The 27,849-nt window shown below is 38.8% G+C and overlaps 1 protein-coding gene across 3 annotated transcripts in view; it reads right to left on the minus strand.

Annotated features, from left to right (window-relative positions):
- LOC111163577 (POC1 centriolar protein homolog B) overlaps nucleotides 1-27,849 on the minus strand; it is a 107,305-nt gene that overhangs the window by 42,930 nt on the left and 36,526 nt on the right. For 2 of the 3 annotated variants that reach the window (XM_022552400.2, XM_022552401.3), the window contains 5 exons: nucleotides 16,078-16,185; nucleotides 15,832-15,947; nucleotides 14,148-14,281; nucleotides 11,973-12,041; nucleotides 11,081-11,233 (listed from right to left, as the gene is read on the minus strand). In XM_022552400.2, the coding sequence (XP_022408108.1) occupies nucleotides 11,081-11,233; nucleotides 11,973-12,041; nucleotides 14,148-14,281; nucleotides 15,832-15,947; nucleotides 16,078-16,185 (580 nt within the window). The remainder of the gene's footprint in view (nucleotides 1-11,080; nucleotides 11,234-11,972; nucleotides 12,042-14,147; nucleotides 14,282-15,831; nucleotides 15,948-16,077; nucleotides 16,186-27,849) is intronic. The other variant, XM_089921100.1, reaches the window with a different exon arrangement.

A 27,849-nucleotide genomic window follows, 5' to 3' on the forward strand; every position in this document is an offset into this window, starting at 1 on the left:
GACTAGGAACCAAGATGGCAGAGTAGAAGGACGTGCTCTCACTCCCTCCTGCGAGAACACCAGAATCACAACTAGCTGCTGGACAGTCATCAACAGGAAGACACTGGAACTCACCAAAAAAGGTACCCCACGTCCAAAGACAAAGGAGAAGCCACAATGAGACGGTAGGAGGGGCGCAATCACAGTAACATCAAATCCCATAACTGCTGGGTGGGTGACTCACAGACTGGCAAACACTTATACCACAGAAGTCCACCCGCTGGAGTGAAGGTTCTGGGCCCCATGTCAGGCTTCCCAACCTGGGGGTCCAGCAACGGGAGGAAGGAATTCCTAGAGAATCAGACTTTGAAGGCTAGTGGGATTTGTTGCAGGACTTCAACAGGACTGCGGGAAACAGAGACTCCACTCTTGGGGGACACACACAAAGTAGTGTGCACATCAGGACCCCGGGGAAGGAGCAGTGACCCCAGGGGAGACTGAACCAGACCTACCTGCTAGTGTTGGAGGGTCTCCTGAAGAGGTGGGGGGGTGGCTGTGGCTCACCATGGGGACAAGGACACTGGCAACAGAAGTTCTGGGAAGTGCTGCTTGGCGTGAGCCCTCCCAGAATCTGTCATTAGCACCACCAAAGAGCCCAGGTAGGCTCCAGTGTTGGGTTGCCTCAGGCCAAACAACCAACAGGGAGGGAACCCAGCCCCACCCATCAGCAGTCAAGCAGATTAAAGTTTTACTGAGCTCTGTCCACCATAGCAACAGCCAGCTCTACCCACCACCAGTCCCTCCCATCAGGAAACTCACACAAGCCTCTTAGATAGCCTCATCCACCAGAGGGCAGACAGCAGAAGCAAGAAGAACTACTGTCCTACAGCCTGTGGAACAAAAACCACATTCACAGAAAGATAGACAAGATGAAAAGGCAGAGGGCTATGTACCAGATGAAGGAACAACATAAACCCCCAGAAAAAAAATGAAGCAGAGATAGGCAACCTTCCAGAAAAAGAATTCAGAATAATGATAGTGAAGATGATCCAGGACCTCAGAAAAAGAATGGAGGCAAAGATCGAGAAGATGCAAGAAATGTTTAACAAAGACCTAGAAGAATTAAAGAACAAGCAAACAGAGATGAACAATACAATAACTGAAATGAAAATTACACTACAATGAATCAATAGCAGAATAACTGAGGCAGAAGAATAGATGAGTGACCTGGAAGACAGAATGGTGGAATTCACTGCTGTGGAACAGAATAAAGAAAAAAGAATGAAAAGAAATGAAGACAGCCTAAGTGACCTCTAAGACAACATTAAACTCAACAACATTCGCATTATAGGGGTCCCAGAAGGAGAAGAGAGAGAGAAAGGACCCGAGAAAATATTTGAAGAGATTACAGTCGAAAACTTCCTTAACATGGGTAAGGAAATAGCCACCCAAGTCCAGGAAGCACAGAGAGTCCCATACAGGATAAACTCAAGGAGAAACACATTGAGACACACAGTAATCAAACTGGCAAAAATTAAAGACAAAGAAAAATTATTGAAAGCAGCAAGGGAAAAATGACAAATACCATAGAAGGGAACTTCCATAAGGTTAACAGCTGATTTCTCAGCAGAAACTACAAGCCACAGGGGAGTGCCATGATATACTTAAAGTGATGAAAGGAAAGAACCTACAACCAAGGTTACTCTACCCAACAAGAACCTCATTCAGATTAGATGCAGAAATCAAAAGCTATACAGAGAAGCAAAAGCTAAGAGAATTCATCACCACCAAACCAGCACTACAACAAATGCTAAAGGAACTTCTCTAAGTGGGAAACACAAGAGAACAAAAGGACCTACAAAAGCAAACCCAAAACAATTAAGAAAATGGACATAGGAACATACATATCGATAATTATCTTAAACGTGAATGGATTAAATGCTCCAACCAAAAGAGAAAGGCTTGCCGAATGGATAGAAAAACAAGACCCATCTATGTGCTGTCTACAAGAGACCCACATCAGACCTAGGGACATACACAGACTGAAAGTGAGGGGATGGAAAAAGATATTCCATGCAAATGGAAATCAAAAGAAAGCTGGAGTAGCAATACTCATATCAGATAAAATAGACTTTAAAATAAAGAATGTTACAAGAGACAAGAAAGGACACTACATAATGATCAAGGGATCAATCCAAGAAGAAGATGTAACAATTATAAATATATATGCACTCAACATAGGAGCACCTCAATACATAAGGCAACTGCTAACAGCTATAAAAGAGGAAATCAACAGTAACACAGTAATTGTGGGGGACTTTTAACACCTCACTTACATCAATGGACAGGTCATCCAAAATGAAAATAAACAAGGAAACACAAGCTTTAAATGACACAATAGACCAGATAGATTTAATTGATATTTATAGGACATTCCATCCAAAAACAGCAGATTACACTTTCTTCTCAAGTGCGCACGGAACATTCTCCAGGATAGATCACATCTTGGGTCACAAATCAAGCCTCAGCAGATTTAAGAAAACTGAAATCATATCAAGCATCTTTTCTGACAACAACGCTATGAGATTAGAAATCAATTACAGGGAAAAAAACGTAAAACACACACACACATGGAGGCTAAACAATACGTTACTAAATAGCCAAGAGATCACTGAAGAAATCAAAGAGGAAATCAAAAAATACCTAGAGACAAATGACAATGAAAACACGATGATCCAAAACCTATGGGATGCAGCAAAGCAGTTCTAAGAGGGAAGTAGCTTTATAGCTATACAAGCCTACCTCAAGAAACAAGAATAATCTCAAATAAACAATCTAATGTTACACCTAAAGGAACGAGAGAAAGAACAAACAAAACCCAAAGTTAGTAGAAGGAAAGAAATCATAAAGATCAGAGCAGAAATAAATGAAATAGAAACAAAGAAAACAATAGCAAAGATCAAAAAAACTAAAAGCTGGTTCTTTGAGAAGATAAACAAAACTGATAAACCATTAGCCAGACTCATCAAGAAAAAGAGGGAGAGGACTCAATCAATAAAATTAGAAATGAAAAAGAAGAAGTTACAACAGACACCACAGAAATACAAAGCATCCTAAGAGACTAAGAGACTACTACAAGCAACTCTATGCCAATAAATGGGACAACCTGGAAGAAATGGACAAATTCCTAGAAAGGTATAACTTTCCAAGACTGAACCAGGAAGAAATAGAAAATATGAACAGAACAATCACAAGTAATGAAATTGAAACTGTGATTAAAAATCTTCCAAGAAACAAAAGTCCAGGACCAGATGGCTTCACAGGTGAATTCTATCAAACATTTAGAGAAGAGCTAACACCTATCCTTCTCAAACTCTTCCAACGAATTGCAGAGGAAGGAGCATTCCCTAATTCATTCTATGAGGCCACCATCACCCTGATACCAAAACCAGACAAAGATACTACAAAAAAAGAAAATTACAGACCAATATCACTGATGAATATAGATGCAAAAATCCTCAACAAAATACTAGCAAACAGAATCCAACAACACATTAAAAGGATCATACACCATGATCAAGTGGGATTTATCCCAGGGATGCAAGGATTCTTCAATATATGCAAATCAATCAACGTGATACACCATATTAACAAACTGAAGAATAAAAACCATATGATCATCTCAATAGATGCAGAAAAAGCTTTTGACAAAATTCAACACACATTTATGATAAAAAGTCCTCAGAAAGTGGGCATAGAGGGAACCTACCTCAACACAGTAAAGGCCATGTACGAAAAACCCACTGCAAACATCATTCTCAATGGTGAAAAACTGAAAGCATTTCCTCTAAGATCAGGAACATGACAAGGATGTCCACTCTCACCACTATTATTCAACATAGCTTTGGAAGTCCTAGACACGGCAATCAGAGGAGAAACAGAAATAAAAGGAATACAAATTGGAAAAGAAGAAGTCAAACTGTCACTGTTTGCAGATGACGTGATACTATACATAGAGAATCCTAAAGATCCCACCAGAAAACTACTAGAGCTAATCAATGACTTTGGTAAAGTTGCAGGATACAAAATTAATGCACAGAAATCTCTTGCATTCCTATACACTAATGATGAAAAATCTGAAAGAGAAATTAAGGAAACACTCCCATTTACCACTGCAACAAAAAGAATAAAATACCTAGGAATAAACCTACCTAGGGAGACAAAAGACCTGTATGCAGAAAACTATAAGACACTGATGAAAGAAATTAAAGATGATACCAACAGATGGAGAAATATACCATGTTCTTGGATTGAAAGGATCAATATTGTGAAAATGATTCTACTACCCAAAGCAATCTACAGATTGAATGCAATCCCTATCAAATTACCAATGGCATGTTTTAGGGAACTAGAACAAAAAATCTTAAAATTTGTATGGAGACACAAAAGACCCTGAAAAGCGAAAGCAGTCTTGAGGGAAAAAAGACAGAGCCGGAGGAATCAGACTCCCTGACTTCAGACTATGCTACAAAGCTACAGTAATCAAGACAATATGGTACTGGCACAAAAACAGAAACATAGATCAATGGAACAAGATAGAAAGCCCAGAGATAAACCCACGTACCTATGGTCAATGAATCTACGACAAAGGAGGCAAGCATATACAATGGAGAAAAGACAGTCTCTTCAATAAATGGTGCTGGGAAAACTGGACAGCTACATGTAAAAGAATGAAATTGGAACACTCCCTAACACCATACACAAAAATAAACTCAAAATGGATTAGAGACCTAAATGTAAGACCGGACACTATAAAACTCTAAGAGGAAAATATAGGAAGAACACTCTTTAACATAAGTCACAGCAAGATCTTTTGTGATCCACCTCCTAGAGTAATGAAATAAAAACAAAAATAAACAAATGGGACCTAATGAAACTTCAAAGCTTTTGCACAGCAAAGGAAACCATAAACAAGACGAAAAGACAACCCTCAGAATGGGAGAAAATATTTGCAAATGAAGCAACGGACAAAGGATTAATCTCCAAAATATACAAACAGCTCATGCAGCTCAATATTAAAACAACAAACAACCCAATCCAAAAATGGGCAGAAGACCTAAATAGTCATTTCTCCAAAGACATACAGATGGCCAAGAAACACATGAAAAGCTGCTCAACATCACTAATTATTAGAGAAATACAAATCAAAACTACAATGAGGTATCTATCACCTCATACCAGTTAGAATGGGCATCATCAGAAAATCTACAAACAACAAATGCTAGAGAGGGTGTGGAGAAAAGGGAACCCTCTTGCACTGTTGGTGGCAATGTAAATTGATACAGCCACTATGGAGAACAGTATGGAGGTTCCTTAAAAAACTAAAAATAGAATTACCATATGATCCAGCAATCCCACTACTGGGCATATACCCAGAGAAAACCATCATTCAAAAAGATATGAACCCCATTGTTCATTGCAGCACTATTTACAGTAGCCAGGTCATGGAAGCAACCTAAATGCCCATCGACAGACGAATGGATAAAGAAGATGTGGTACATATATACAATGGAATATTACTCAGCCATAAAAAGGAAAGAAATTGGGTCATTTGTTGAGACATAGATGGATCTAGAGACTGTCATACAGAGTGAAGTAAGTCAGAAAGAGAAAAACAAATATCGTATATTAACGCATGTATGTGGAACCTAGAAAAATGGTACAGATGAACTGGTTTGCAGGGCAGAAGTTGAGACACAGATGTAGAGAACAAACATGGAAACCAAGGGGCGAAAGCCACAGGGTGGTGGTGGTGGTGGTGGTGTGATGAATTGGGAGATTGGGATTGACATGTATACACTGATGTGTATAAAATTGATGACTAATAAGAACCTGCTGGGCTTCACTGGTGGCGCAGTGGTTGAGAGTCCGCCTGCCAATGCAGGGTACATGGGTTCGTGCCCCGGTCCGGGAAGATCCCACATGCCACGGAGCGGCTGGGCCCGTGAGCCATGGCTGCTGAGCCTGCGCGTCCAGAGCCTGTGCTCCGCAACGGGAGAGGCCGCAACAGTGAGAGGCCCGTGTACCACAAAAAAAAAAAAGAAAAAAAAGAAAAAGAACCTGCTGTATTAAAAAAAAAAATTAATTAAATAAAATTTAAAAATAAAAAAAAGATTTAATTCACATGTGCCTCAATTTCTCATGGGATAAAAATGGTGCTTGCTTTATAGAGTTTTAAGGAAGATTTAATGACAATTTGTGTAAGGCTATTAGAAAAATGTTGCATGTGTTAGATATTAGTATTATTACTGCTATTATTGTTATGTAATCTCTGAAGAACAGTTTTTGAGGTCCAAAACAGTGTAGACATATAGCACAGCTAGAACTAAATTACAAAACTGATAGAGGAGTGGTCATTTTTTTAATCATAAATCATAATGTTTCAAGCTTAATAGAAGGTTGAGATAAAACCCAATCTCAGACTCCAAGACTTAAAATTGATCACTTGTAGTTTTGAACTATGAATCATGGCCGGACTTCCATAAAATATCATTATATAAATATTTGGTTAAGTTAAAGGGAGTTTTCCTTCCTGATCAATGTCGTACAGAATTTCCTATGCAATGTGTAGATTAAGGTAATCTCAAGTGGCCATTACAAAATTAGAAGCCATCAAAACAATTGTTTTATTAACAAATTCTTTTTAACAAACTAACCATTACCCCTTCCTACAATATTCGGCAACTCTCCTAGAATAGCTATTTTGATGCCTTTCTGTCACCAAGATCTACCACCATCCCTTAGAATGGCTCTATGTCTTCCCATCAAAATATGCAAAAGGGTAGGGAACTGCTTGGGAGAAAAGTGTCAGGCACACACATTAAGTTAGTTCTTCCTTCAAGAAGGAAAGTTTGGTTTTGTCTGGGCGGCTGGACTAGGCAGTCCAGCTCGTGACAGTCTAAAGAAGACAAAGTCAGCACAAATTCGTGATGTGCCATTGAGCAATGCAGGCAGGGTTAAGATACCTTGTTTTAAAAGTGGGCTTCTTTCCCACCAAAAAAAGCAAGAAGTTGTTCTTATATTTTAATTAAGACAGAGTGCCCAGGCCAGGAGCGTTACAAAGGCTCTGCAGTTAGATGAGCAGAAAGGACAGAGGAGGGGTCTGACACAGCAAGGGAAAGAATTTCATGCTTCCTGCCTTCTTTCATGTGGCCTTCTTCTCTCATTTATTCTAAAAGCAATCTGGCTATCACCCTCTCTATCTGTGTAGGAATTAGTAATTTATATCTGTAGTCAGCTGGTACCCAAGGTCTAAGACTCCACAGGATTCCCCACCTTCAAACAAGTGATGACTTTAAGGCTGACAAATGGATGGCTTTTGCAAAAGGCCAAATAATTTCACCCAGAAGACTGAGATTATATGCGATTCAAATGAGCCTCACAGAAAACACAATAAAATACAAATCATAGGAAAGCTATGTTACTTCAAACTCAGAAATGAAGCATTCGTGGTTACTGTAAAAAGAGAAAGCTGGGGAAATTAGATTATTTAGATGCCATTTATTTCACATCTTCTAATAATACATTTTTATTCCTTTAGTCAGGAATTCTGACCTCAAAAAAAAAAAAAAATGTTTAGGGCTTCACTGGTGGCGCAGTGGTTGGGAGTCCGCCTGCCGATGCAGGGTACACGGGTTCGTTCCCCGGTCCGGGAAGATCCCACATGCCGCGGGGCGGCTGGGCCCGTGAGCCATGGCCGCTGAGCCTGCGCGTCCGGAGCCTGTGCTCCGCAACGGGAGAGGCCATAACAGTGAAAGGCCGGCGTATCGAAAAAATAAAAAATAAAAAAGGTTTACTAGTTTCCAAATATTTCCAAAGTAACATATGTAAGCTGACCTTGCCTAAAGCTTTGAAAAAAAAATCTAATCCATCAAATTTAGTATTTCAAAGTAAAATTTGCTAATCTTAAATGAGCACAGAACAACTTCTGATTCATACTATTCTATTCTAAATGATATTTAAAATTTTATAGTCTTTTGGCTCTATGAGGGATTCACAGACATTACTTTAAAAAATAATTTGATATTTAATAATTATTTGTTCATAATATTAAAGATGTTCTCTGTCCAGAAAACTTTACACCCTTGCTTTATTATAAGAGATTTTAAGGGGAAAAAAAAAACGAACAGTTGGTTGTTCATATGCAGAATCGTATATCATAAAATCTCTGGCATTTCATATCACAAACTCTGAATTTTGACAAATATTAAGTCATACTTTATACTTAATTTAAGCAGATAATAAATGTAAAGCGCCCAGGTAGTAACTGATATTTAATAAATGTTCAATACTCTCTATTACGTACTGGCATCTAGTAAGAACCAAGCCTTTTGGTAAATATGAAAAATAAAAATAGTAAGTAGAGTTGTAGAGAATATCTATGTGCACAATCTGTATACTCTCCCGGGACATTTCTCTCATCACTGTCCTGTATACAAACCATATTTAGAGTGGTAAATCATAATTACTTGTTTACGCTTAGGGAGACAGAGCATTGGTTCCCCCAATCATCTTCTGTAACTAAGATAAGGGACAGAAATGGATAATGACTCTTTATGAATTGGTCTCTGATCCCCTAGGATTAGAAACTGACATTCACTTTCTCAGAAGTGCCATTTTCTAAAATTTTTGTGGTAGATAAATGATAGATACTACAGTTGCTACTATAAGTTTATTTCAGTCCCCATTCAGTGAGTATGTATGAGTGTGTACAGATAATTTAAACTGTACACAGAGGCTGACTTTCTTAAGGCAACAAACGTAATTCAGTCACAGTGTTCAAGATTCTGTATAGTGTAACTGAGGTGTAACTCCAAGATGAAAAGCCAGTTTTTAATAGATTTTTTAAGGGTATATGTGAAAAATATGGGTTGAGAGTGGCTCTGCATGGCCTGGGTCATCTTGACCTAGCCATAGAAAGCAACCCAGCTGCTTTTACTGCTTTATGGCTCCACTGTCAGAGAAGAGCTACTTAGAGAACTTGTTGACACTTTAAAGAAAGTCTAGGGCTTCCCTGGTGGCGCAGTGGTTGAGAATCCACCTGCCGATGCAGGGGACACGGGTTCGTGCCCCAGTCCGGGAGGATCCCACATGCTGCGGAGCGGCTGGGCCTGTGAGCCGTGGCCGCTGGGCCTGCGCGTCCGGAGCCTGTGCTCTGCAACGGGAGAGGCCACAGCGGTGAGAGACCCACGTACCGCAAAAAAAAAAAAAAAAAAAAAGAAAGTCTAGCACTCTTAAGTGAGCTGGGGCTGAGAGTAAATCACAGAGAAAATGGCTTGAATCCTCAGTGCTGAGGCAGTGTGATGTCATGGAAGTATAACTGAATTAGGAGTAAGGAGACCTGGGCTCAGCCTGCAGCTCTGTCACCTACCACACTGGAAAGGTAGGTGGCTAAGCGGATGAGAGGGCAGCAGCAATGTTGCTGATCAGGCCCAGCTAAGCTACAGAAATACTAGAATATAAAACACCAAGAGTCAATAAAACCAGCTTAGGTAAAACAAGAAAACTCAAGTTAAAATATATTTCACATATATTTGATGTGAATACATGGGATCACAGGGGATCAACAAATGCATCCATAATTGCAGAAACTGAAACAAAAATGTGGTGAGCCACAAATTACATTACATTCTTTCTTTCAAAGAAATGAAAGAGGGGGAAATGATAATACAATAAGTGGCATGAAGATGTAGTAAAGCACAATGGTAAACACTTTAGTTAGAAGGTCTGGAAAGATGGTCGGAAGTTGGAGAGGACAAAAATTATAGCAAAGAACTGAAAATAAACACTACCATTGAAAAACAAGGACAGAAATCCCCAAAATGTGGCTGGATCAAACAAAATCTAAAAAACAGTCTAAAAGAATTAAAAGTTTTAAAAACTTAAATTTATGCATGCGTGCACGTGCACACACACATACACAAAGCCTGAGACTAAAAGAAATACCTGAGGTAAGAGAAAAGGCTAAGACCAAGGAAACCAAAATTAAAGAACTGACACGGGGTAAGGAAGCCAGAGACCACAGAAGGGGGTCTGGAACCACAGCATGAATAACAAGCAGGAGGTGGCTGTGAACTGCCACTCAGGAATAATATCTTAAGAATTTTTAAACATCTACTTGAAAAGCAAAGAAAGACTCTGCCAGTGATTGGAAAAAAATTCAGATGAACAGATAATAGTAATTCCTGATATCTGCTCTTTCTGAGAGAAAAAACAACTTAAGAAGAATCATGCAATGGGAATTCCCTGGCAGTCCAGTGGTTAGGATTCGGCGCTTTTACTGCTGTGGACCCGGGTTCAGTCCCTGGTTGGGGAACGAAGATCCCACAAGCCAGCCAAAAAAAAAAAAAAAAAAAAAAAAAAAAGAATCATGCAAAATGGAAAGAAATAGACTAATACCAGCAAAGTACCTAGCAAAGACAGAACTCTTTTCTTTGAAGAGAGTAGAACATTTAAATCTATAGGACCTAAGGGAACTTGCCAACAAAAATTTACAGCTAAACAGATAATTATATACTTGAAAATATATGTGGCCAACAGTAAAATGGTCTCAACTATTAGGTTTAATGCTTAAGTCTCTTCTTTTTACTGTTCATAAGACCTTTTATTTTATTTTTTTGTTGTAAAAGGGCTTCAAGATACCTATTTCAATAACTGCTCTAAAAATTCTTGCCCTTCAGCCCTGTTCTCATGACAGCCATCACATGAGCTCCCTAAACATGTCTAGAATATGAAGCCAGCTCAGACTTTACAGTCATCAGAGGTCTTAGATTTGATTCCTCATTTCCATTATTATTAACACAATTTTTAAGTTTTATTTCTAAATCTTCAAGAAGCAAATATGAGAGGCTTTAGTACTATTACACACTACCTTATTTATAGTTTTATTTTATTAGTGAAAATAATTGTTTCTTGAAGTGCTGCTGTTTTAAAGCAGGACTAGGTTTCATCTAATTAAGTATAATTTCAAGCATCTAGTTGACCAACAGCCCCAAAGTGTACACTTAACAAATGGTAGGGCAAATATGCACAAAGTACTCACTTCAACAGTTTCAATTTTTCCCTCCTGGCGATGTGGTGTCCTTGGGTAGATATCGAGAAGATGTGGTGGTGAATCAAAGTGTAATCTTTTGAGGTTTCTTTTAATAACATCTTTACAATTCAGTTCATCAAAGTTAGTCCTCCACAATAAGACCTACAAAAATTCATCAGGTTGGCAGTTATTGACTTGCATGTACAAGCAGTAGAAGTAAATTTTTAAAAAAATGAATATATAGAATTGTCTCTCAAAATAGTCAGGAAGGCTAGGTATATATTCTGACAACATTACATCTCAACACTTTTTTTTTTTAAAGGGTGACAGGGAGAGATTTAAGCATTTCAAATTGCCTTTATGTCCGGTTTAAAATTCATATTAAGAAAATAACTTATTACCTTAAAATCCTCTTTTATTTTTCCCAAAGCCCAAAATCATGTTTTTGGCTTTACTGTCCACCTTATTCAATAAATCTGGCTCTGAATGACTTTTGGTCATTTCAAATAAATGCAGATTTGCTATACAAACAATTTAATTTTACCATCCTCAAGGAGCTTAATCAACATTTGAAAAACAAGGCATACAGACAATAGATTAGGCAATAATTCAAGTGAAAGGGCCACACCAATATTAGGTATTCAGTAAGTGTCAGTTGTATGTATTATAATTAAGTGTAAAGATGAGCAAAAGAAAATAACTGCTATTTGAGTTCCAAAAACTATCAGAACTGGAAGTATTTCAGCTATGAGATAGCAGACTTCCTGGCACTAAATTAAAATATAAACTCATTGATAATCATCTTAACATATACAAACTGGCTGGTTGTAAAAATCTTAGGTGAGGTCTCAGATTCCATTCCCCTATCCAAATCAAAGAGGGAGGCGAGAGATTTACAAACCTGTGCATCTGCACCTCCTGATGTAAACAGCTCTCCACCTTTTGAAAATGTAACAGTGAAGACAGGCCCCTAAGAAATAAAGGGAGATAAAAGAAAAACTTACTTGGTAATGTGTTCTCATGGCCAAGAGGGCTGTGAGTATTAATTTTTCATCCTAACTTGTGCAGACTATTTATGCAATGTCTTGAGAACATATCCAGCTGTTAGTAACTTATGCAGGCAAAGAGAATCAAAGAATCAACCCAATTACATTAAAACATCTATAAATGATACTAAGTGAAAAAAGAGATGCTAATAAAAATGAGAAAATACACTCTTCTCCCCTTTAAAGAAAAGCTTGTGCATAGGTAAGTTAGTAAGAATTTCTGTTAAGATTTTCTGGCTTTTGATTCTTTATTCAACAAATCACTAGCAGAAACTGAATGATAATTCTGCAGGTGATGGGAATGAGGCTGCATGGACAAAGCTAATTTCCTGACCACAACAGGCTTCGCTGAGTTCTCCCTTCATGTGGGCAATATTGAGCCACTCAAAGTTTTAAGAGCAGGACATGGATAGAAGAGCTGTGATTGATGAAAACTGGTATCACGATTGTGAGAATGATGAGTTGGAGTCAGAACAAATGGTTGCAGGGCAGTTAGGAAGTTACTGCAATTATCTGGGTGAGAGGTAACAGGAACACGAAATGGAGCAATGGCTGTGGAGCTGGACAAGACTATACCCGGCACAGTCACAACATGACCTCTAGGTCAATTTTCAGTCAAGGTAAGAGTAAATCTTCCTCATTTCAAAAATATTCGTATACTGTTTGTTTTTAACATGTCCTTAATCTATGCAAGAAAATCTTGGGGGAAAAACATCTTATATTTTTCAAGTAGACCATCCCACAAACTCAGGTTATTATAGCCTCATAAACACCTTCACCTCCAGACTGTGAAATATTCCATCTTCATGTGTAGTGCTTTTCTCCTAAATTATTTTATTTATCTTTTTTCTATTACTCTGTCCTTCGTCCATGGATATTTTAATCTTTGGCCACTTTTATTTGTTGTTCATCCAGCCTAAATCCATGGGTACACATATATCTGAGCTGGTTAGTGTCTATTTCTGCTTCACTCTAACACAGCTGCAGAACAAATGATAAAGCAAGCAGGAAGTCCGGCAGGATACATGAAGGCAGAAAAAAAAACTTCTCCCTTAACCACAAAACCCATTCTATTTCTGGATATAAATAACTTATACTTGGTTAAAAGGAAGTACCTAGTACATCTTATAAAAAAAAAAAAAGAGGATGCATTCTAAAAAATTTAGAGAAGTTTGAATATTTACCCAGAAAGGAAAGATAGTTTCTACACTTAAAAAGTTTTTCTTTAGTACATTATATACTAGTGTATATGTGTGTTTGTGTTTGTGTGTGTGTGTGTGTGTGTGTGTGACTGAATAGGCTCAATAGATAGCACCCCACTTCCCCACTGGGTTCCTAAAACAATTGAAAAATAAGACAAAAGAAATATTACCTTTCTTACTGATGAAGGCTTATAAAGAGAAAATGTGGCTTTATCTGTGGGCAACTGGGCTTTCTAGAACTGAATCCCAGAATGAGTCAGATTTGAGTACCCAGTCACAGGCAAGGCTGGACAAGGGCAGGCCTCCCCACAAGAAATATCAGAGGATAACCATACAGACAGGCACAGGCTCCCAAGAGTATAAGGCATTGGGCTTGACTTGTCAAATTTCTCCTTCTAAACTCGCCAATCAGATTAGTGAAAGGAGAGAGTGGGGGGGTGTGGAGGCTAAGAGGGTCAAATCTAGTGGGACAGCCTCCACATGAGGGGAAAGATCAGAAGTAAGAAAAACGTGTATCCATCACCATTTAACCAGTCAAACCTATACTACATACTGAGGAAGATAGCAGTAAAGGATTAAGTTAATGTCCACTGAAAGATACACATTGATTTTGACATGAATTACAATAAATAATATTTATTTAAAGATAAAAAATAATATTTATTTTAAAATAAAAAACATAGCCTTGGAAGCAAAAAAAAAACAAACAACACATTGTGGTAGCAGCAATGTGTGCTACACTTGGAAAAATAATAAAGCCATATAATAAAATGGATCAAAACTTTTAAAGATATATTATTTAAGAAGTAAAAATCTTACTGTTCATACCGTATGTCCTTGAAGTGTATATATAAGCCTTCCTTCTAAGAGGTCCAGAATCTTAAGCATACCATCTGAAGAAGCAGTGATGAGATAGTTACCCGAAGGATGGAATGACACACAATTAACTCCACCGCTGTGAACTGATTTGTAGAAAATTAAAGCAAAAAGTTCAGAGAATAATTCTTAATTCTAGAGATGCCCCTTTACCCTATTAGCAATACCAGGCTGAAAGAATCAATTAGGGGCAATGTCTCCACAGCAACCAAAATTCCACATAGCTCATGACACAGAATAGCTTTACAAATGAGAGTGTGTCATGGAAGAATGATCTTAATAAACACGTAACTATAAAATCTTCAGATATATTACCAATATAAGCAACCATTGATTACCACCAGCTCACATAAGGTATACATCTTAGCCTTAAACTAAATTTAATTACCAGTTAGTTGCTTGGGTCAAGGGGTGAAGAGTATGGAGATATATTTGGAGAAGGGCAGTCTTGCCAGCTTGAGAATTCATTTCTGGACAACCTCCTTCCAATAGGAGGCAGCATAACACAGCGATCAAAAGTTTGTTCATCACTGTGTTTTATAAAAATGTACTTTATAAACAGAAAGTCCCATGTCAGTTCTATCAATATTTTAGCAAGTAACTTAGCCCCTTTAAGCCTCAGTTTCCTTATCTTTAAAGTGGAGGTAATAGTAATACCTCTTAGGGCTGTTGTGAGGATTTAGCACAGTGTCTGCTACATTATAGTTATTAAGAAAGGGAAATGTGGGGCTTCCCTGGTGGCACAGTGGTTGAGAGTCCGCCTGCCAATGCAGGGGACACGGGTTCATCCTCCGGTCCGGGAGGATCCCACATGCCGCAGAGTGGCTGGGCCCGTGAGCCATGGCTGCTGAGCCTGCGCGTCCGGAGCCTGTGCTCCACAACGGGAGAGGCCACAATAGTGAGAGGCCCACGTACCGCAAAAAACAAACGAACAAAAAACCAAAAAAAAAAAAGAAAGGGAAATGTGGATTTAATATAAATCTAATATACACTAAGAAATCAATTCATTTCTCTTTTAACTTCAATATATGGGCACAGTAGGATGTTGTTTTCTACCAGTTATAACACCTATCTGTGCTCAGGTATCTCCTTCTGAGTCAATTTCTATCCTGGATTCTTTTCTTTTTGCGGTACACGGGCCTCTCACTGTTGTGGCCTCTCCCGTTGCGGAGCACAGGCTCCGGACATGCGGGCTCAGCGGCCATGGCTTACGGGCCCAGCCGCTCCGCGGTACATGGGATCTTCCAGGACCGGGGCACAAACCCGTGTCCACTCCATCGGCAGGCGGACTCTCAACCACTGCGCCACCAGGGAAGCCGTATCCTGGATTCTTATACAAAGCAGATAACTAAAGTTTGAAAATCTTACAGTAACCTTTTTTCTTCTTTTTTTTTTTTATTTTTTTACAGCCCTGGCATCATTTTTAAGGTCCCTCCACCCCCTTCTGTACGCTGGCCTCTACTCCAGCTCCTTGGACCATGCTGCTGATAGGCGCTAACTCTTCTCTAGTCAGTTCAAAGTCAGCCCACCTTTCTCATTAAGAGGGCTAAGCCACACTGAGAAGGATAGTCTGTCAGCGTAAGAACTTCCTAGAGGAGCCCATTTTACAACTGAATTTTGTTATGGAAATTGTTACCTTGATAATGCTGGAGTAACTTGTTCACTCTTATATCCCAGATTTTCACGGTATGATCAGAACCTGCTGAAGCTATGCATGTACCATTAGGGTTAAAATCCACAAAATTTGCAAACCTAGGAGGAAAGAATAAGATGGTCTAATATTTTGATTTCTCTTTACTCTCATTTCTTTATTTGAATTGTAATAATTAAATGTCTCCGTAGCAAACTAACCCATATAAATGCAAAAAGAGAATGAACTTACCCTACAAAATCTGAGAAGTTATTAACACATTGCTTATTTGTGGTATCCCAGATTTTAATAGTTTTATCCTCACTACATGATACAATTAGTCTTCCATCAGGTGAAAACCTGGAAAGCATAAGAAAGATAATTGTTGTGGAAGGCTCCTGACAATCACCCCCACCCCCACCATGACATACACATGACATGCATGTACATATTAAATATCCTAGGCCAGTGTTAGCACACCATGCAGCAAACTCCTATTCTGCTACCAACACCTTTTCCAACTAAAAATAAGCATAACGAAAGACACTGATAGACCATTAAAAAGATGAAAATATACTATATAGACTAACTGAGAATCTTTTAACCTTTTATTCTTTTATATTTAAATAATTTAGTTTCAAGGTAGTTTCTGTCTGAGGTCTGCACTGCTTCCAAGCCAAGTACCTTGTTTTTTGTTTCTTTTTTTGTTTTTATTCTTTTTGTGGTATGTGGGCCTCTCACTGTTGTGGCCTCTCCCTTCGCGGAGCACAGGCTCCGGACGCGCAGGCTCAGCAGCCATGGCTCACGGGCCCAGCCGCTCTGCGGCACGTGGGATCCTCCCGGACCGGGGCACGAACCCGTATCCCCTGCATCAGCAGGCGGACTCTCAACCACTGTGCCACCAGGGAAGCCCCAAGTTTTTTAAAAGTACTTAAAAATACTTTTGTTTTTTAAAAGTATTCTCTATTTCTTTCTACTGTCATTTTCTGGTGTTATCCATATGACCCAAGAGAGCATCTATTACTCATCCTAGCAACTCTACAGTGAGGCTTTTTGTAAGAAAAGAACTGGTGTGTTGAGAATTAAAATTGAATGCTATCATCAACAAAAGAACCAACTCCTCAAGCCTGTAACTTCCTGGATTGGGGAGGCCAGAGAGCTCCAACAGATTGAAAATAGGACAACTCATTTATACAAAGCTGAAGTCCCTTCAGAGACACACCTATTATCCATGTGCCCCATTAAAAAACAAATGAGAAAATTCTCAGACATCTTGTCTACTGCTTTTATACTCTTTCCCTTTAAAATCCTTTCCAAGGTTCTTTTTCTCTCTTAAGTGCCGTTTTAGAATGGAGATAGAAGAGCAGAAGGCTGAAAAGAAAATGAAAAATTTTAGACTATTAAGAAACTATGGAGCAGAAGCAAAAAGAACTACAATTGTGCAGCCTGTGGAACAAAAACCACATTCACAGAAAGATAGACAAGATAAAAGGCACAGGGCTATGTACCAGATGAAGGAACAAGATAAAACTCCAGAAAAACAACTAAATGAAGCAGAGATAGGCAACCTTCCAGAAAAAGAATTCAGAATAATGATAGTGAAGATGATCCAGGACATCGGAAAAAGAATGGAGGCAAAGATCGAGAAGATGCAAGAAATGTTTAACAAAGACCTAGAAGAATTAAAGAACAAACAGAGATGAACAATACAATAACTGAAATGAAAACTACACTACAAGGAACCAATAGCAGAATAACTGAGGCAGAAGAACACATGAGTGACCTGGAAGACAGAATGGTGGAATTCACTGCTGCGGAACAGAATAAAGAAAACAGAATGAAAAGAAATGAAGACAGCCTAAGAGACCTCTGAGACAACATTAAACTCAACAACATTGGCAATACAGGGGTCCCAGAAGGAAAAGAGAGATAGAAAGGACCCGAGAAAATATTTGAAGAGATTACAGTCGAAAACTTCCTTAACACGGGTAAGGAAATAGCCACCCAAGTCCAGGAAGCACAGAGAGTCCCATACAGGATAAACTCAAGGAGAAACACATTGAGACACACAGTAATCAAACTGGCAAAAATTAAAGACAAAGAAAAATTATTGAAAGCAGCAAGGGAAAAATGACAAATACCATAGAAGGGAACTCCCATAAGGTTAACAGCTGATTTCTCAGCAGAAACTCTACAAGCCAGAAAGGAGTGGTATGATATACTTTAAGTGATGAAAGGGAAGAACCTATAACCAAGTTACTCTGCCCTGCAAGGATCTCATTCAGATTCCATGGAGAAATCAAAAGCTTCACACACAAGCAAAAGCTAAGAGAATTCAACACCACCAAACCAGCTCCACAACAAATGCTAAAGGAACTTCTAAGTAGGAAACACAAGAGAATAAAAGGACCTACAAAAGCAAACCCAAAACAATTAAGAAAATGGTCATAGGAACATACATATCGATAATTACCTTAAACGTGAATGGATTAAATGCTCCAACCAAAAGAGAAAGGCTTGCCGAATGGATAGAAAAACAAGACCCATCTATGTGCTGTCTACAAGAGACCCCCTTCAGACCTAGGGACACATACAGACTGAAAGTGAGGGGATGGAAAAAGATATTCCATGCAAATGGAAATCAAAAGAAAGCTGGAGTAGCAATACTCATATCAGATAAAATAGACTTTAAAATAAAGAATGTTACAAGAGACAAGAAAGGACACTACATAATGATCAAGGGATCAATCCAAGAAGAAGATATAACAATTATAAATATATATGCACCCAACATAGGAGCACCTCAATACATAAGGCAACTGCTAACAGCTATAAAAGAGGAAATCGACAGTAACACAGTAATTGTGGGGGACTTTAACATCTCACTTACACCAATGGACAGGTAATCCAAAATGAAAATAAACAAGGAAACACAAGCTTTAAATGACACAATAGACCAGATAGATTTAATTGATATTTATAGGACATTCCATCCAAAAACAGCAGATTACACTTTCTTCTCAAGTGCGCACGGAACATTCTCCAGGATAGATCACATCTTGGGTCACAAATCAAGCCTCAGTAAATTTAAGAAAATTGAAATCATATCAAGCATCTTTTCTGACAACAACGCTATGAGATTAGAAACCAATTACAGGGGAAAAAACGTAAAAAACACACACACATGGAGGCTAAACAATACGTTACTAAATAACCAAGAGATCACCGAAGAAATCAAAGAGAAAATTAAAAAATATCTAGAGACAAATGACAATGAAAACATGATGACCCAAAACCTATGGGATGCAGCAAAAGCAGTCTAAGAGGGAAGTTTATAGCTATACAAGCCTACCTCAAGAAACAAGAAAAATCTCAAATAAATGATCTAACGTTACACCTAAAGGAACTAGAGAAAGAAGAACAAACAAAACCCAAAGTTAGCAGAAGGAAAGAAATCATAAAGATCAGAGCAGAAATAAATGAAATGGAAACAAAGAAAACAATAGCAAAGATCAATAAAACTAAAAGCTGGTTCTTTGAGAAGATAAACAAAATTGATAAACCATTAGCCAGACGCATCAAGAAAAAGAGGGAGAGGACTCACATCAATAATATTAGAAATGAAAAAGAGGAAGCTACAACAGACACCGCAGAAATACAAAGCACCTTAATAGACTACTACAAGCAACTCTATGCCAATAAAAGGGATAACCTGGAAGAAATGGACAAATTCTTAGAAAGGTATAACCTTCCAAGTCTGAACCAGGAAGAAACAGAAAATATGAACAGAACAATCACAAGAAATGAAATTCAAACTGTGATTAAAAATCTTCCAACAAACAAGAGTCCAGGACCAGATGGCTTCACAGGTGAATTCTGTCAAACATTTAGAGAAGAGCTAACACCCATCCTTCTCAAGCTCTTCCAACAAATTGCGGAGGAAGGAACACTCCCAAACTCATTCTATGAGGCCACCATCACCCTGATACCAAAACCAGACAAAGGTACCACAAAAAAAGAAAATTACAGACCAATATCATTGATGCATACAGATGCAAAAATCTTCAACAAAATACTAGCAAACAGAATCCAACAACACATTTAAAGGATCATACACCATGATCAAGTGGGACTTATCCCAGGGATGCAAGGATTCTTCAGTATATGTAATTCAATCAATGTGATAAACCATATTAACAAATTGAAGAATAAAAACCATATGATCATCTCAATAGATGCAGAAAAAGCTTTTGACAAAATTCAACACCCATTTATGATAAAAACTCTCCAGAAAGTGGGCATAGAGGGAACCTACCTTCACATAATAAAGGCCATATATGACAAACTCACAGCAAACATCATTCTCAATGGTGAAAAACTGCAAGCCTTTCCTCTAAGATCAGGAACATGACAAGGATGTCCACTCTCACCACTATTATTCAACATAGTTTTGGAAGTCCTAGCCACGGCAATCAGAGGAGAAACAGAAATAAAAGAAATACAAATTGGAAAAGAAGAAGTCAAACTGTCACTGCTTGCAGATGACATGATACTATACATAGAGAATCCTAAAGATCCCACCAGAAAACTACTAGAGCTAATCAATGACTTTGGTAAAGTTGCAGGATACAAAATTAATGCACAGAAATCTCTTGCATTCCTATACACTAATGATGAAAAATCTGAAAGAGAAATTAAGGAAACACTCCCATTTACCACTGCAACAAAAAGAATAAAATACCTAGGAATAAACCTACCTAGGGAGACAAAAGACCTGTATGCAGAAAACTATAAGACACTGATGAAAGAAATTAAAGATGATATCAACAGATGGAGAGATATGCCATGTTCTTGGATTGGAAGAATCAACATTGTGAAAATGACTCCACTACTCAAAGCAATCTACAGATTCAATGCAATCCCTACCAAATTACCAATGGCATTCTTTAGGGAACTAGAACAAAAAATCTTAAAATTTGTATGGAGACACAAAAGACCCCGAATAGCGAAAGCAGTCTTGAGGTAAAAAAACGGAGCTGGAGGAATCAGACTCCCTGACTTCAGACTATACAACAAAGCTACAGTAATCAAGACAATATGGTACTGGCACAAAAGCAGGAACATAGATCAATGGAACAAGACAGAAAGCCCAGAAATAAACCCACGCACCTGTGGTCAACGAATCTATGACAAAGGAGGCAAGGATGTACAATGGAGAAAAGACAATCTCTTCAATAAGTGGTGCTGGGAAAACTGGACAGCTACATGTAAAAGAATGAAATTAGAACACTTCCTAATACCATACACAAAAATAAACTCAAAATGGATTAGAGACCTAAATGTAAGACTGGACACTATAAAACTCTTAGAGGAAAACATAGGAGGAACACTCTTTGACATAAATCACAGCAAGATCTTTTGTGATCCACCTCCTTGAGTAATGGAAATAAAAACAAAAATAAACAAATGGGACCTAATGAAACTTCAAAGCTTTTGCACAGCAAAGGAAACCATAAACAAGACGAAAAGACAACCCTCAGAATGGGAGAAACTATTTGCAAACGAAGCAAGGGACAAAGGATTAATCTCCAAAATATATAAACAGCTCATGAAGCTCAATACTAAAACAACAAACAATCCAATCCAAAAATGGGCAGAAGATCTAAATAGACATTTCTCCAAAGAAGACATACAGATGGCCAAGAAGTACATGAAAAGCTGCTCAACATCACTAATTATTAGAGAAATGCAAATCAAAACTACAGTGAGGTATCACCTCACACAAGTTAGAATGGGCATCATCAGAAAATCTACAAACAGCAAATCCTGGAGAGGGTGTGGAGAAAAGGGAACCCTCTTGCACTGTTGGTGGGAATGTAAATTGATACAGCCACTATGGAGAACAGTAGGGAGGTTCCTTAAAAAACTAAACATAGAATTACCATATGATCCAGCAATCCCACTACTGGGCATATACCCAGAGAAAACCATCATTCAAAGAGACACATGCACCCCAATGTTCACTGCAGCACTACTTACAGTAGCCAGGACATGGAAGCAACCTAAACGCCCATCGACAGACGAATGGATAAAGAAGATGTGGTACATATATACAATGGAATATTACTCAGCCATAAAAAGGAATGAAATTGGGTCATTTGTTGAGACGTGGATGGATCTAGAGACTGTCATACAGAGTGAAGTAAGTCAGAAAGAGAAACACGAATATCGTATATTAACGTATATATGTGGAACCTAGAAAAATGGTACAGATGAACCGGTTTGCAGGGCAGAAATTGAGACACAGACGTAGAAAACAAATGTATGGACACCAAGGGGGGAAAGCGGCAGTGGGGGTAGTCATGGTGGTGTGATGAATTGGGCGATTGAGATTGACATGTATACAGTGATGTGTATAAAATTGATGACTAATAAGGACCTGCTGTATAAAAGAAATTAAATAAAATTCAAAAATTAAAAAAAACAAAGAAACTAGGAACAGTAATTTTGCCATTAATATTTTAGCAATAACAAAAACCAAAAAAAGATTTAGGTCACAGACCGATTATGTTTCAATTTTATTTGTAGTTTCCCTCTCTGCCCAGATTACTATAAAAGTGATTAACTAAGGGTGTGGGTTATAAGTGAAGGTTTTTCTTTTTGTTTTCTCACTGTCCCCTCCCCTGCCCCTCCCATTCTTAAGGTTGACCGACAAATAATTCTTCCTAACAGAAGCTTTCAATCTGGAATTTATGAATTCACCATATTTTAAAAGCAACATAGATGCATAATTAAGTTCTATGTGAAATCGTTTTTAAAAATTCAAGAAAATAACCTTGCAAGGAAATATTTTCCACACTGGGCAGTTCAGCTTGATTTTATCATAATATTTTATTAATCTTTTCCTTTAGGAAAATATGTGAGGAAGATTCAAATATGAAAGACAGTTTTACAGAAATGCTCCAAATAGATGTAACTTATTTTGTATAGACACTGGGGAAGAAAAACCTATTCAGTATCCCCATGAAAATAAACTTTACATAGTAATTGTAAACAACTAATATAAGAAATCAAATTGTGTTTATTAATAAGCTCTCTTCTAAAAAATTATTTAATGTGAGCATTCTAAATGATAAGAATATTTCTAGGAGATGAGTTGATTCTGACATTTTAAGAAAGCAATGATGAAAAAAATGTAATAGAATGGAAGGATTAGGTTAAAAGCAAAGTACAAATATACTCATTCTATGATATTATTGGCCAAATACCACCACCACCACCACCATCATCATTATTACCCTGTCAATATTTACTGAGCATCTGTGTCCTAGAATGGTTCTTAACACTTTACCTGTAGCAACTCATTTAATCCTCAGAATAACCCTACAAAACAATTGCTATTGCCGGCCTCCATTTACAGATGAATAAACCAAGGCACATAAAGGGTCAGTAACTGCCAGTCACACAGCCAGGAAGATGTGAACTAGTCAGTCTGGCTCAAGAGCCAGATCTCTCAGCCACTCTGTTTACGTCTCTGACAGAAAGGAAAGTTTCTTTTACCGGCCAAAGTAGAGCACAGGAAGTTCTGTGTGGCTTGTGTAACCACAGAAATTTCTAAAGTGGAGAAAAACCACAGGCAATGCTCTTAGGAGGCTGTATCACTGGGCTCTGCCTGACAGGCTAACCACTAGACAATCCTTTAATAAAAATCTCTGTGTCTGCTGCCATACCCGATCAGTGTCCTTGAGGAGTTTATGGGGAAGATAGTCATTCACTGGCTCATTCGAATATTTACTGAGCACCCGCCAGAACCAGGCACTGGTCACTGGCCTAGGTAATAGAAATACCACAGTGAAGGAGCCTGCTAAGACCCCTACTCTCATGAGGCTTTCATACTAGGAAGGAGGGAGGGCACACAAATAATATAATTTTAGATAATGGTAAGAACAGAGTTGGTAACAAAAAGGTGCCAATTAGTTACCAGAAGAAACAGGATTTTAAAGAAACTTGTGAATTAAGGAAAAGAAGGTATCTTGACCAGCCAGAAATTCATCCTAAGCAGGAGGGGCCATAGCCTGGGAGAAATTTCCCCAGCACTAGAGAAATGAAGGGAATGTGAACCTCAGATAAGTGGGGAGTGGAGAAGCCCACTGGGATGAAAGAAGGCGGTGCCTGAGGGGGGCGTTTCTACCTCCCCCCTCTGCACGACCAAAGCAGGGGTCAGGGTTAGGTCCTCTCACTTGCTCTGGACACTGTGTATAATCCCCGCATAAACTCTCTGTTGGCTCTTTTCGCCTTTGGAGGGGTTTAAAGTGAGGATGGCGGTTTGTATCTTCTCCTCCCTTTTTTTTTCTTTTTTTTTTTCTGGTACGCGGGCCTTTCACTGTTGTGGCCTCTCCCATTGCGGAGCACAGGCTCCGGACACGCAGGCTCAGCAGCCATGGCTCACGGGCCCAGCCGCTCTGCGGCATGTGGGATCTTCCCGCACCAGGGCACAAACCCGTGTCCCCTGCATCGGCAGGCGGACTCTCAACCACTGCGCCACCAGGGAAGCCCCTCCCTTTTATTTTTAATTAGATACATCAGAAATAGGTTTGTGCCAATAAAACAGGCTTCTCTTTGCCCTGACTTTGATCAGGAAAGGATAGTCCTTTTTTTGTCAGGGCTCAAACAACATCTGATGGGGTTATTAATTTGAAGAATGTTAAGAGGATATAAAATTTCTATCAAGACATAAAAAAAATTTCTAACACTCTAATTCAGTACCACCTAACCACCTTTTAAAACTTTCAGCAAGTGTGTCAAGAAGATGGATGTCACATTAGTCAACAGTGACTAATGGATCAGCAGACGTGAACTGTCTGTAAGGCATTTGCGAAGTTAACTACTTCCTATTCAAGCCTTTAAAATGTACTGGTACTCTTTGGAGAAAATGAGGAAATTCTTGAACTTTCTTCTGGAAAAACTGGTTCACATGTCCTTCAGAGTAGCCCAAGTTATGTAACAGGTGTTCTTTAACTTTGAATCTATGGAGTTCCTGAAACTATATATAAAATTATATGTCCATAAGTACAGTCACTGAGTTATTCGTTCATTAGCGAGCCAAACATGTCCATGAACCCCGAGAAGTTTTAAAGTGCTTTCATAAGAAATCAAAATTTTCATTTGGCTATTTCTTATCATTAGACTAAATAGTCTACAAAAATACAATATATACATGCATGTATCAAATCACCACATTGTACACCTTACGCTTACACACAGTTATATGTCAATTATATCTTAATAAAGCTGGTGGGGGAGGAACAAGGACACACAGCCCCCATCCCTGCCAGACACTCAGCTGCATGGAGGAAGGGCTAAGCCTTCTGAGATGAGAGCTTGTGACTCAACCGTCAGCCCTCCAAACAGGAGGAGGACACAGAAGACTAATTTGAGAGTTAGATACGCCACATTTAGGAACTAGATATCGTCCCTGAGGACCAACCTGGACTCCAGGGGCTGAAGGATATCTATTTAGCATCCAGTGTCAGCCACACTCACCAGCTCCACCTCTGGTGGGGGGGGGGAGGGGGGCAGGGTAAAGAAAAGAAAAGAAATTAAAAATAAGGGAGGATAGAAAGGGAACAGTGGGAGAGAAGGAAAAAATGAAGGAAATACAGAAAGAAAAAAAACAAAAAACAAAACCCTACATTTTTGGCCCTCAGGGCTCTGAGACCAGAGTAGGCACTGTTCCATGTCCCTTAAGAAACAAATCATTAGTAAGTGGTACTCTGAAGCCAGCAGCTATTCAATAGGAGGGGAAAGCAGTGAAAATAAGACTACCCAGTCAGTGCAGAGTCCTGAATTCTAAAGCCAATTTTGCAACTGCCCAGCTATGTAACCTTGTGAAACTCATAACTACCCTGGCCACCATTTTCTATTTGGATAATGAGAAATTCTGGCTTGCATTCAGGCCTAAAACTTTCACAGACATTAAAAAAAAAAAAAAAATCGGCAGTCTCAGAGTTTGCTTTGATGGGATTTTGGGTTTACATAGTTCAAGGCAATAAGCAAAACGGTTATGCTTTTTAAGTGTTGGTCAGCATTAGAGGAGAAACCGTCTTTTGGTCGCAGTAACAGGATTCATTCCTATAACTGCTGAGAGACAAAAAGCAGATGAAAGAGACATAAGAAGATTTAAGTATGCCATGAAACATGCTAATTATTGCTGGGTCATTTACCATTTACACGCCCAGACTCCTCTCCCGGGATTTCCACCCATAAGTACAACTGCCTACTAAGCGTTTCCTCTTGGATATCCTGCAGGCACCTCTGACTCTGAACTTGTCCAAATCTGAACTCATTATCTTCCTCCCCGAACTGCTCCTCCAGCGTTTCTTTTCTCAGTAGATGGTTTCTCAAGACAGAAACCTAGGAGTCAAGTTTGATTCCTTTCTCCTCCACTTGCTGCCACGTTCCAATCCATTATCAGGCCCTTCCTCTTCCAACCATAACAGGCCCTGCTGACATTCCATTCTCCACAATCAATAAAAGTGATCTTTAAATCTTAAATAAATTTTTTCTGATTAAAACCTTTCGGTGGTTTCACATTTCCCTTGGGAAAAAGTGACACCCTTACCACTGCTTCCCGGGTCCTCCAGGATCTGCCCTCCTGTCTCTTCATCTCCATCACCTTACTCTTCCTGGCACCACACCCCTCTTCTCTCGGGTCTTTCTCTTGCCTCAGGTGTTCCCTCACATGCTGTTCCCTTTGCTTCAAACACTGCTCCCTACTCTTTATCTAGTTTTTTTTTTTTTTTTTTAATTTATTTCATTTACTTATTTTTGGCTGCATTGGGTCTTCGTTGCTGCGCGTGGGCTTTCTCTAGTTGTGGCGAGCAGGGGCTACTCTTCGTTGCAGTGCGTGGCCTTCTCATTGTGGTGGTTTCTCTTGTTGTGGAGTGCGGGCTCTAGGGTGCATGGGCTTCAGTAGTTGCAGCATGTGGGCTCAGTAGTTGTGGTTCACAGACTCTAGAGCACAGGCTCAGTAGTTGTGGCACATGAGCTTAGTTGCTCTGCGGCATGTGGGATCTTCTGGGACCAGGGCTCGAACCCGTGTCCCCTGCATTGGCAGGCAGATTCTTAACCACTGCGCTACCAGGGAAGCCCTCTTTATCTAGTTTCAAATACCTAAGGGGATTTTACTCATCCTTCAAGTCTCTGCTCAGGGTCACTTCCTCAGGAAAAGCTTTCCTGAACTCCTCCGCCCAGTAGGTCTGCTCTCCAGTATGCATCTTAGAGTAGCTCACAGTCACACTTACAACCCATTATTCTGTTTGCTTCCCTAAGAGAATGTAAACTCCAAGAAGAGAGAAACAACATCTGTCTTATTCACTCACTGCTGTATCCCCGGGCACAGTATATGGTACTGAGTAGGTCCTCAGTAAATATGTAGGGCATTAAAAAACTTTTCAAGGGGATTTTCATCAGCCAATGAACGCTGATGTTTAAAATCTCTGCAATTATTTGCACAACATAAACGTACTTAATGCCATTGAACTGTATACTTGAAAGTGGTTAAATGGTAAATTTCATATTATATATAGTTTACTGCAATAAAGAAAAATCTTTGCAATTCAGATGATCAAAGGTCACTTGTAACACTACCAAACACTGAAAACTAAGGTCAGATTTTCCCCCTAAAATTAATGCTAGAAAGACAAAGTTGGAAAAGTCGTTCATCAGCCACTACTTTTTTTTGCCTGAGGACGCCTAAAGAAACATAAGTTATACCACAACGCACATTATTTTTTAAAATACAGGATTATAACAATTTGAACTTTTAGAAAAATTCACCTGCCACTAAAAATAAATATTTCTCAACCTGCATATGTAGATATTTCAAACGATACATGTTTTCTTCATTACTCGTTAAAGACAAATTGCTTGTTTAAAAAAACTGGGAAATATAGTAAGTAAAAAAAGTCCACAGTGCAGCACCGAAACAAAATCATGTAATATTTTATGTATGTAGGTACTTTA

This window comes from Delphinapterus leucas, chromosome 11 (assembly GCF_059928025.1).
Source record: "Delphinapterus leucas isolate spDelLeu-1000000601 "Yukka" chromosome 11, BTC_Dleu_Yukka2, whole genome shotgun sequence".
Taxonomy (NCBI): domain Eukaryota; kingdom Metazoa; phylum Chordata; class Mammalia; order Artiodactyla; family Monodontidae; genus Delphinapterus; species Delphinapterus leucas.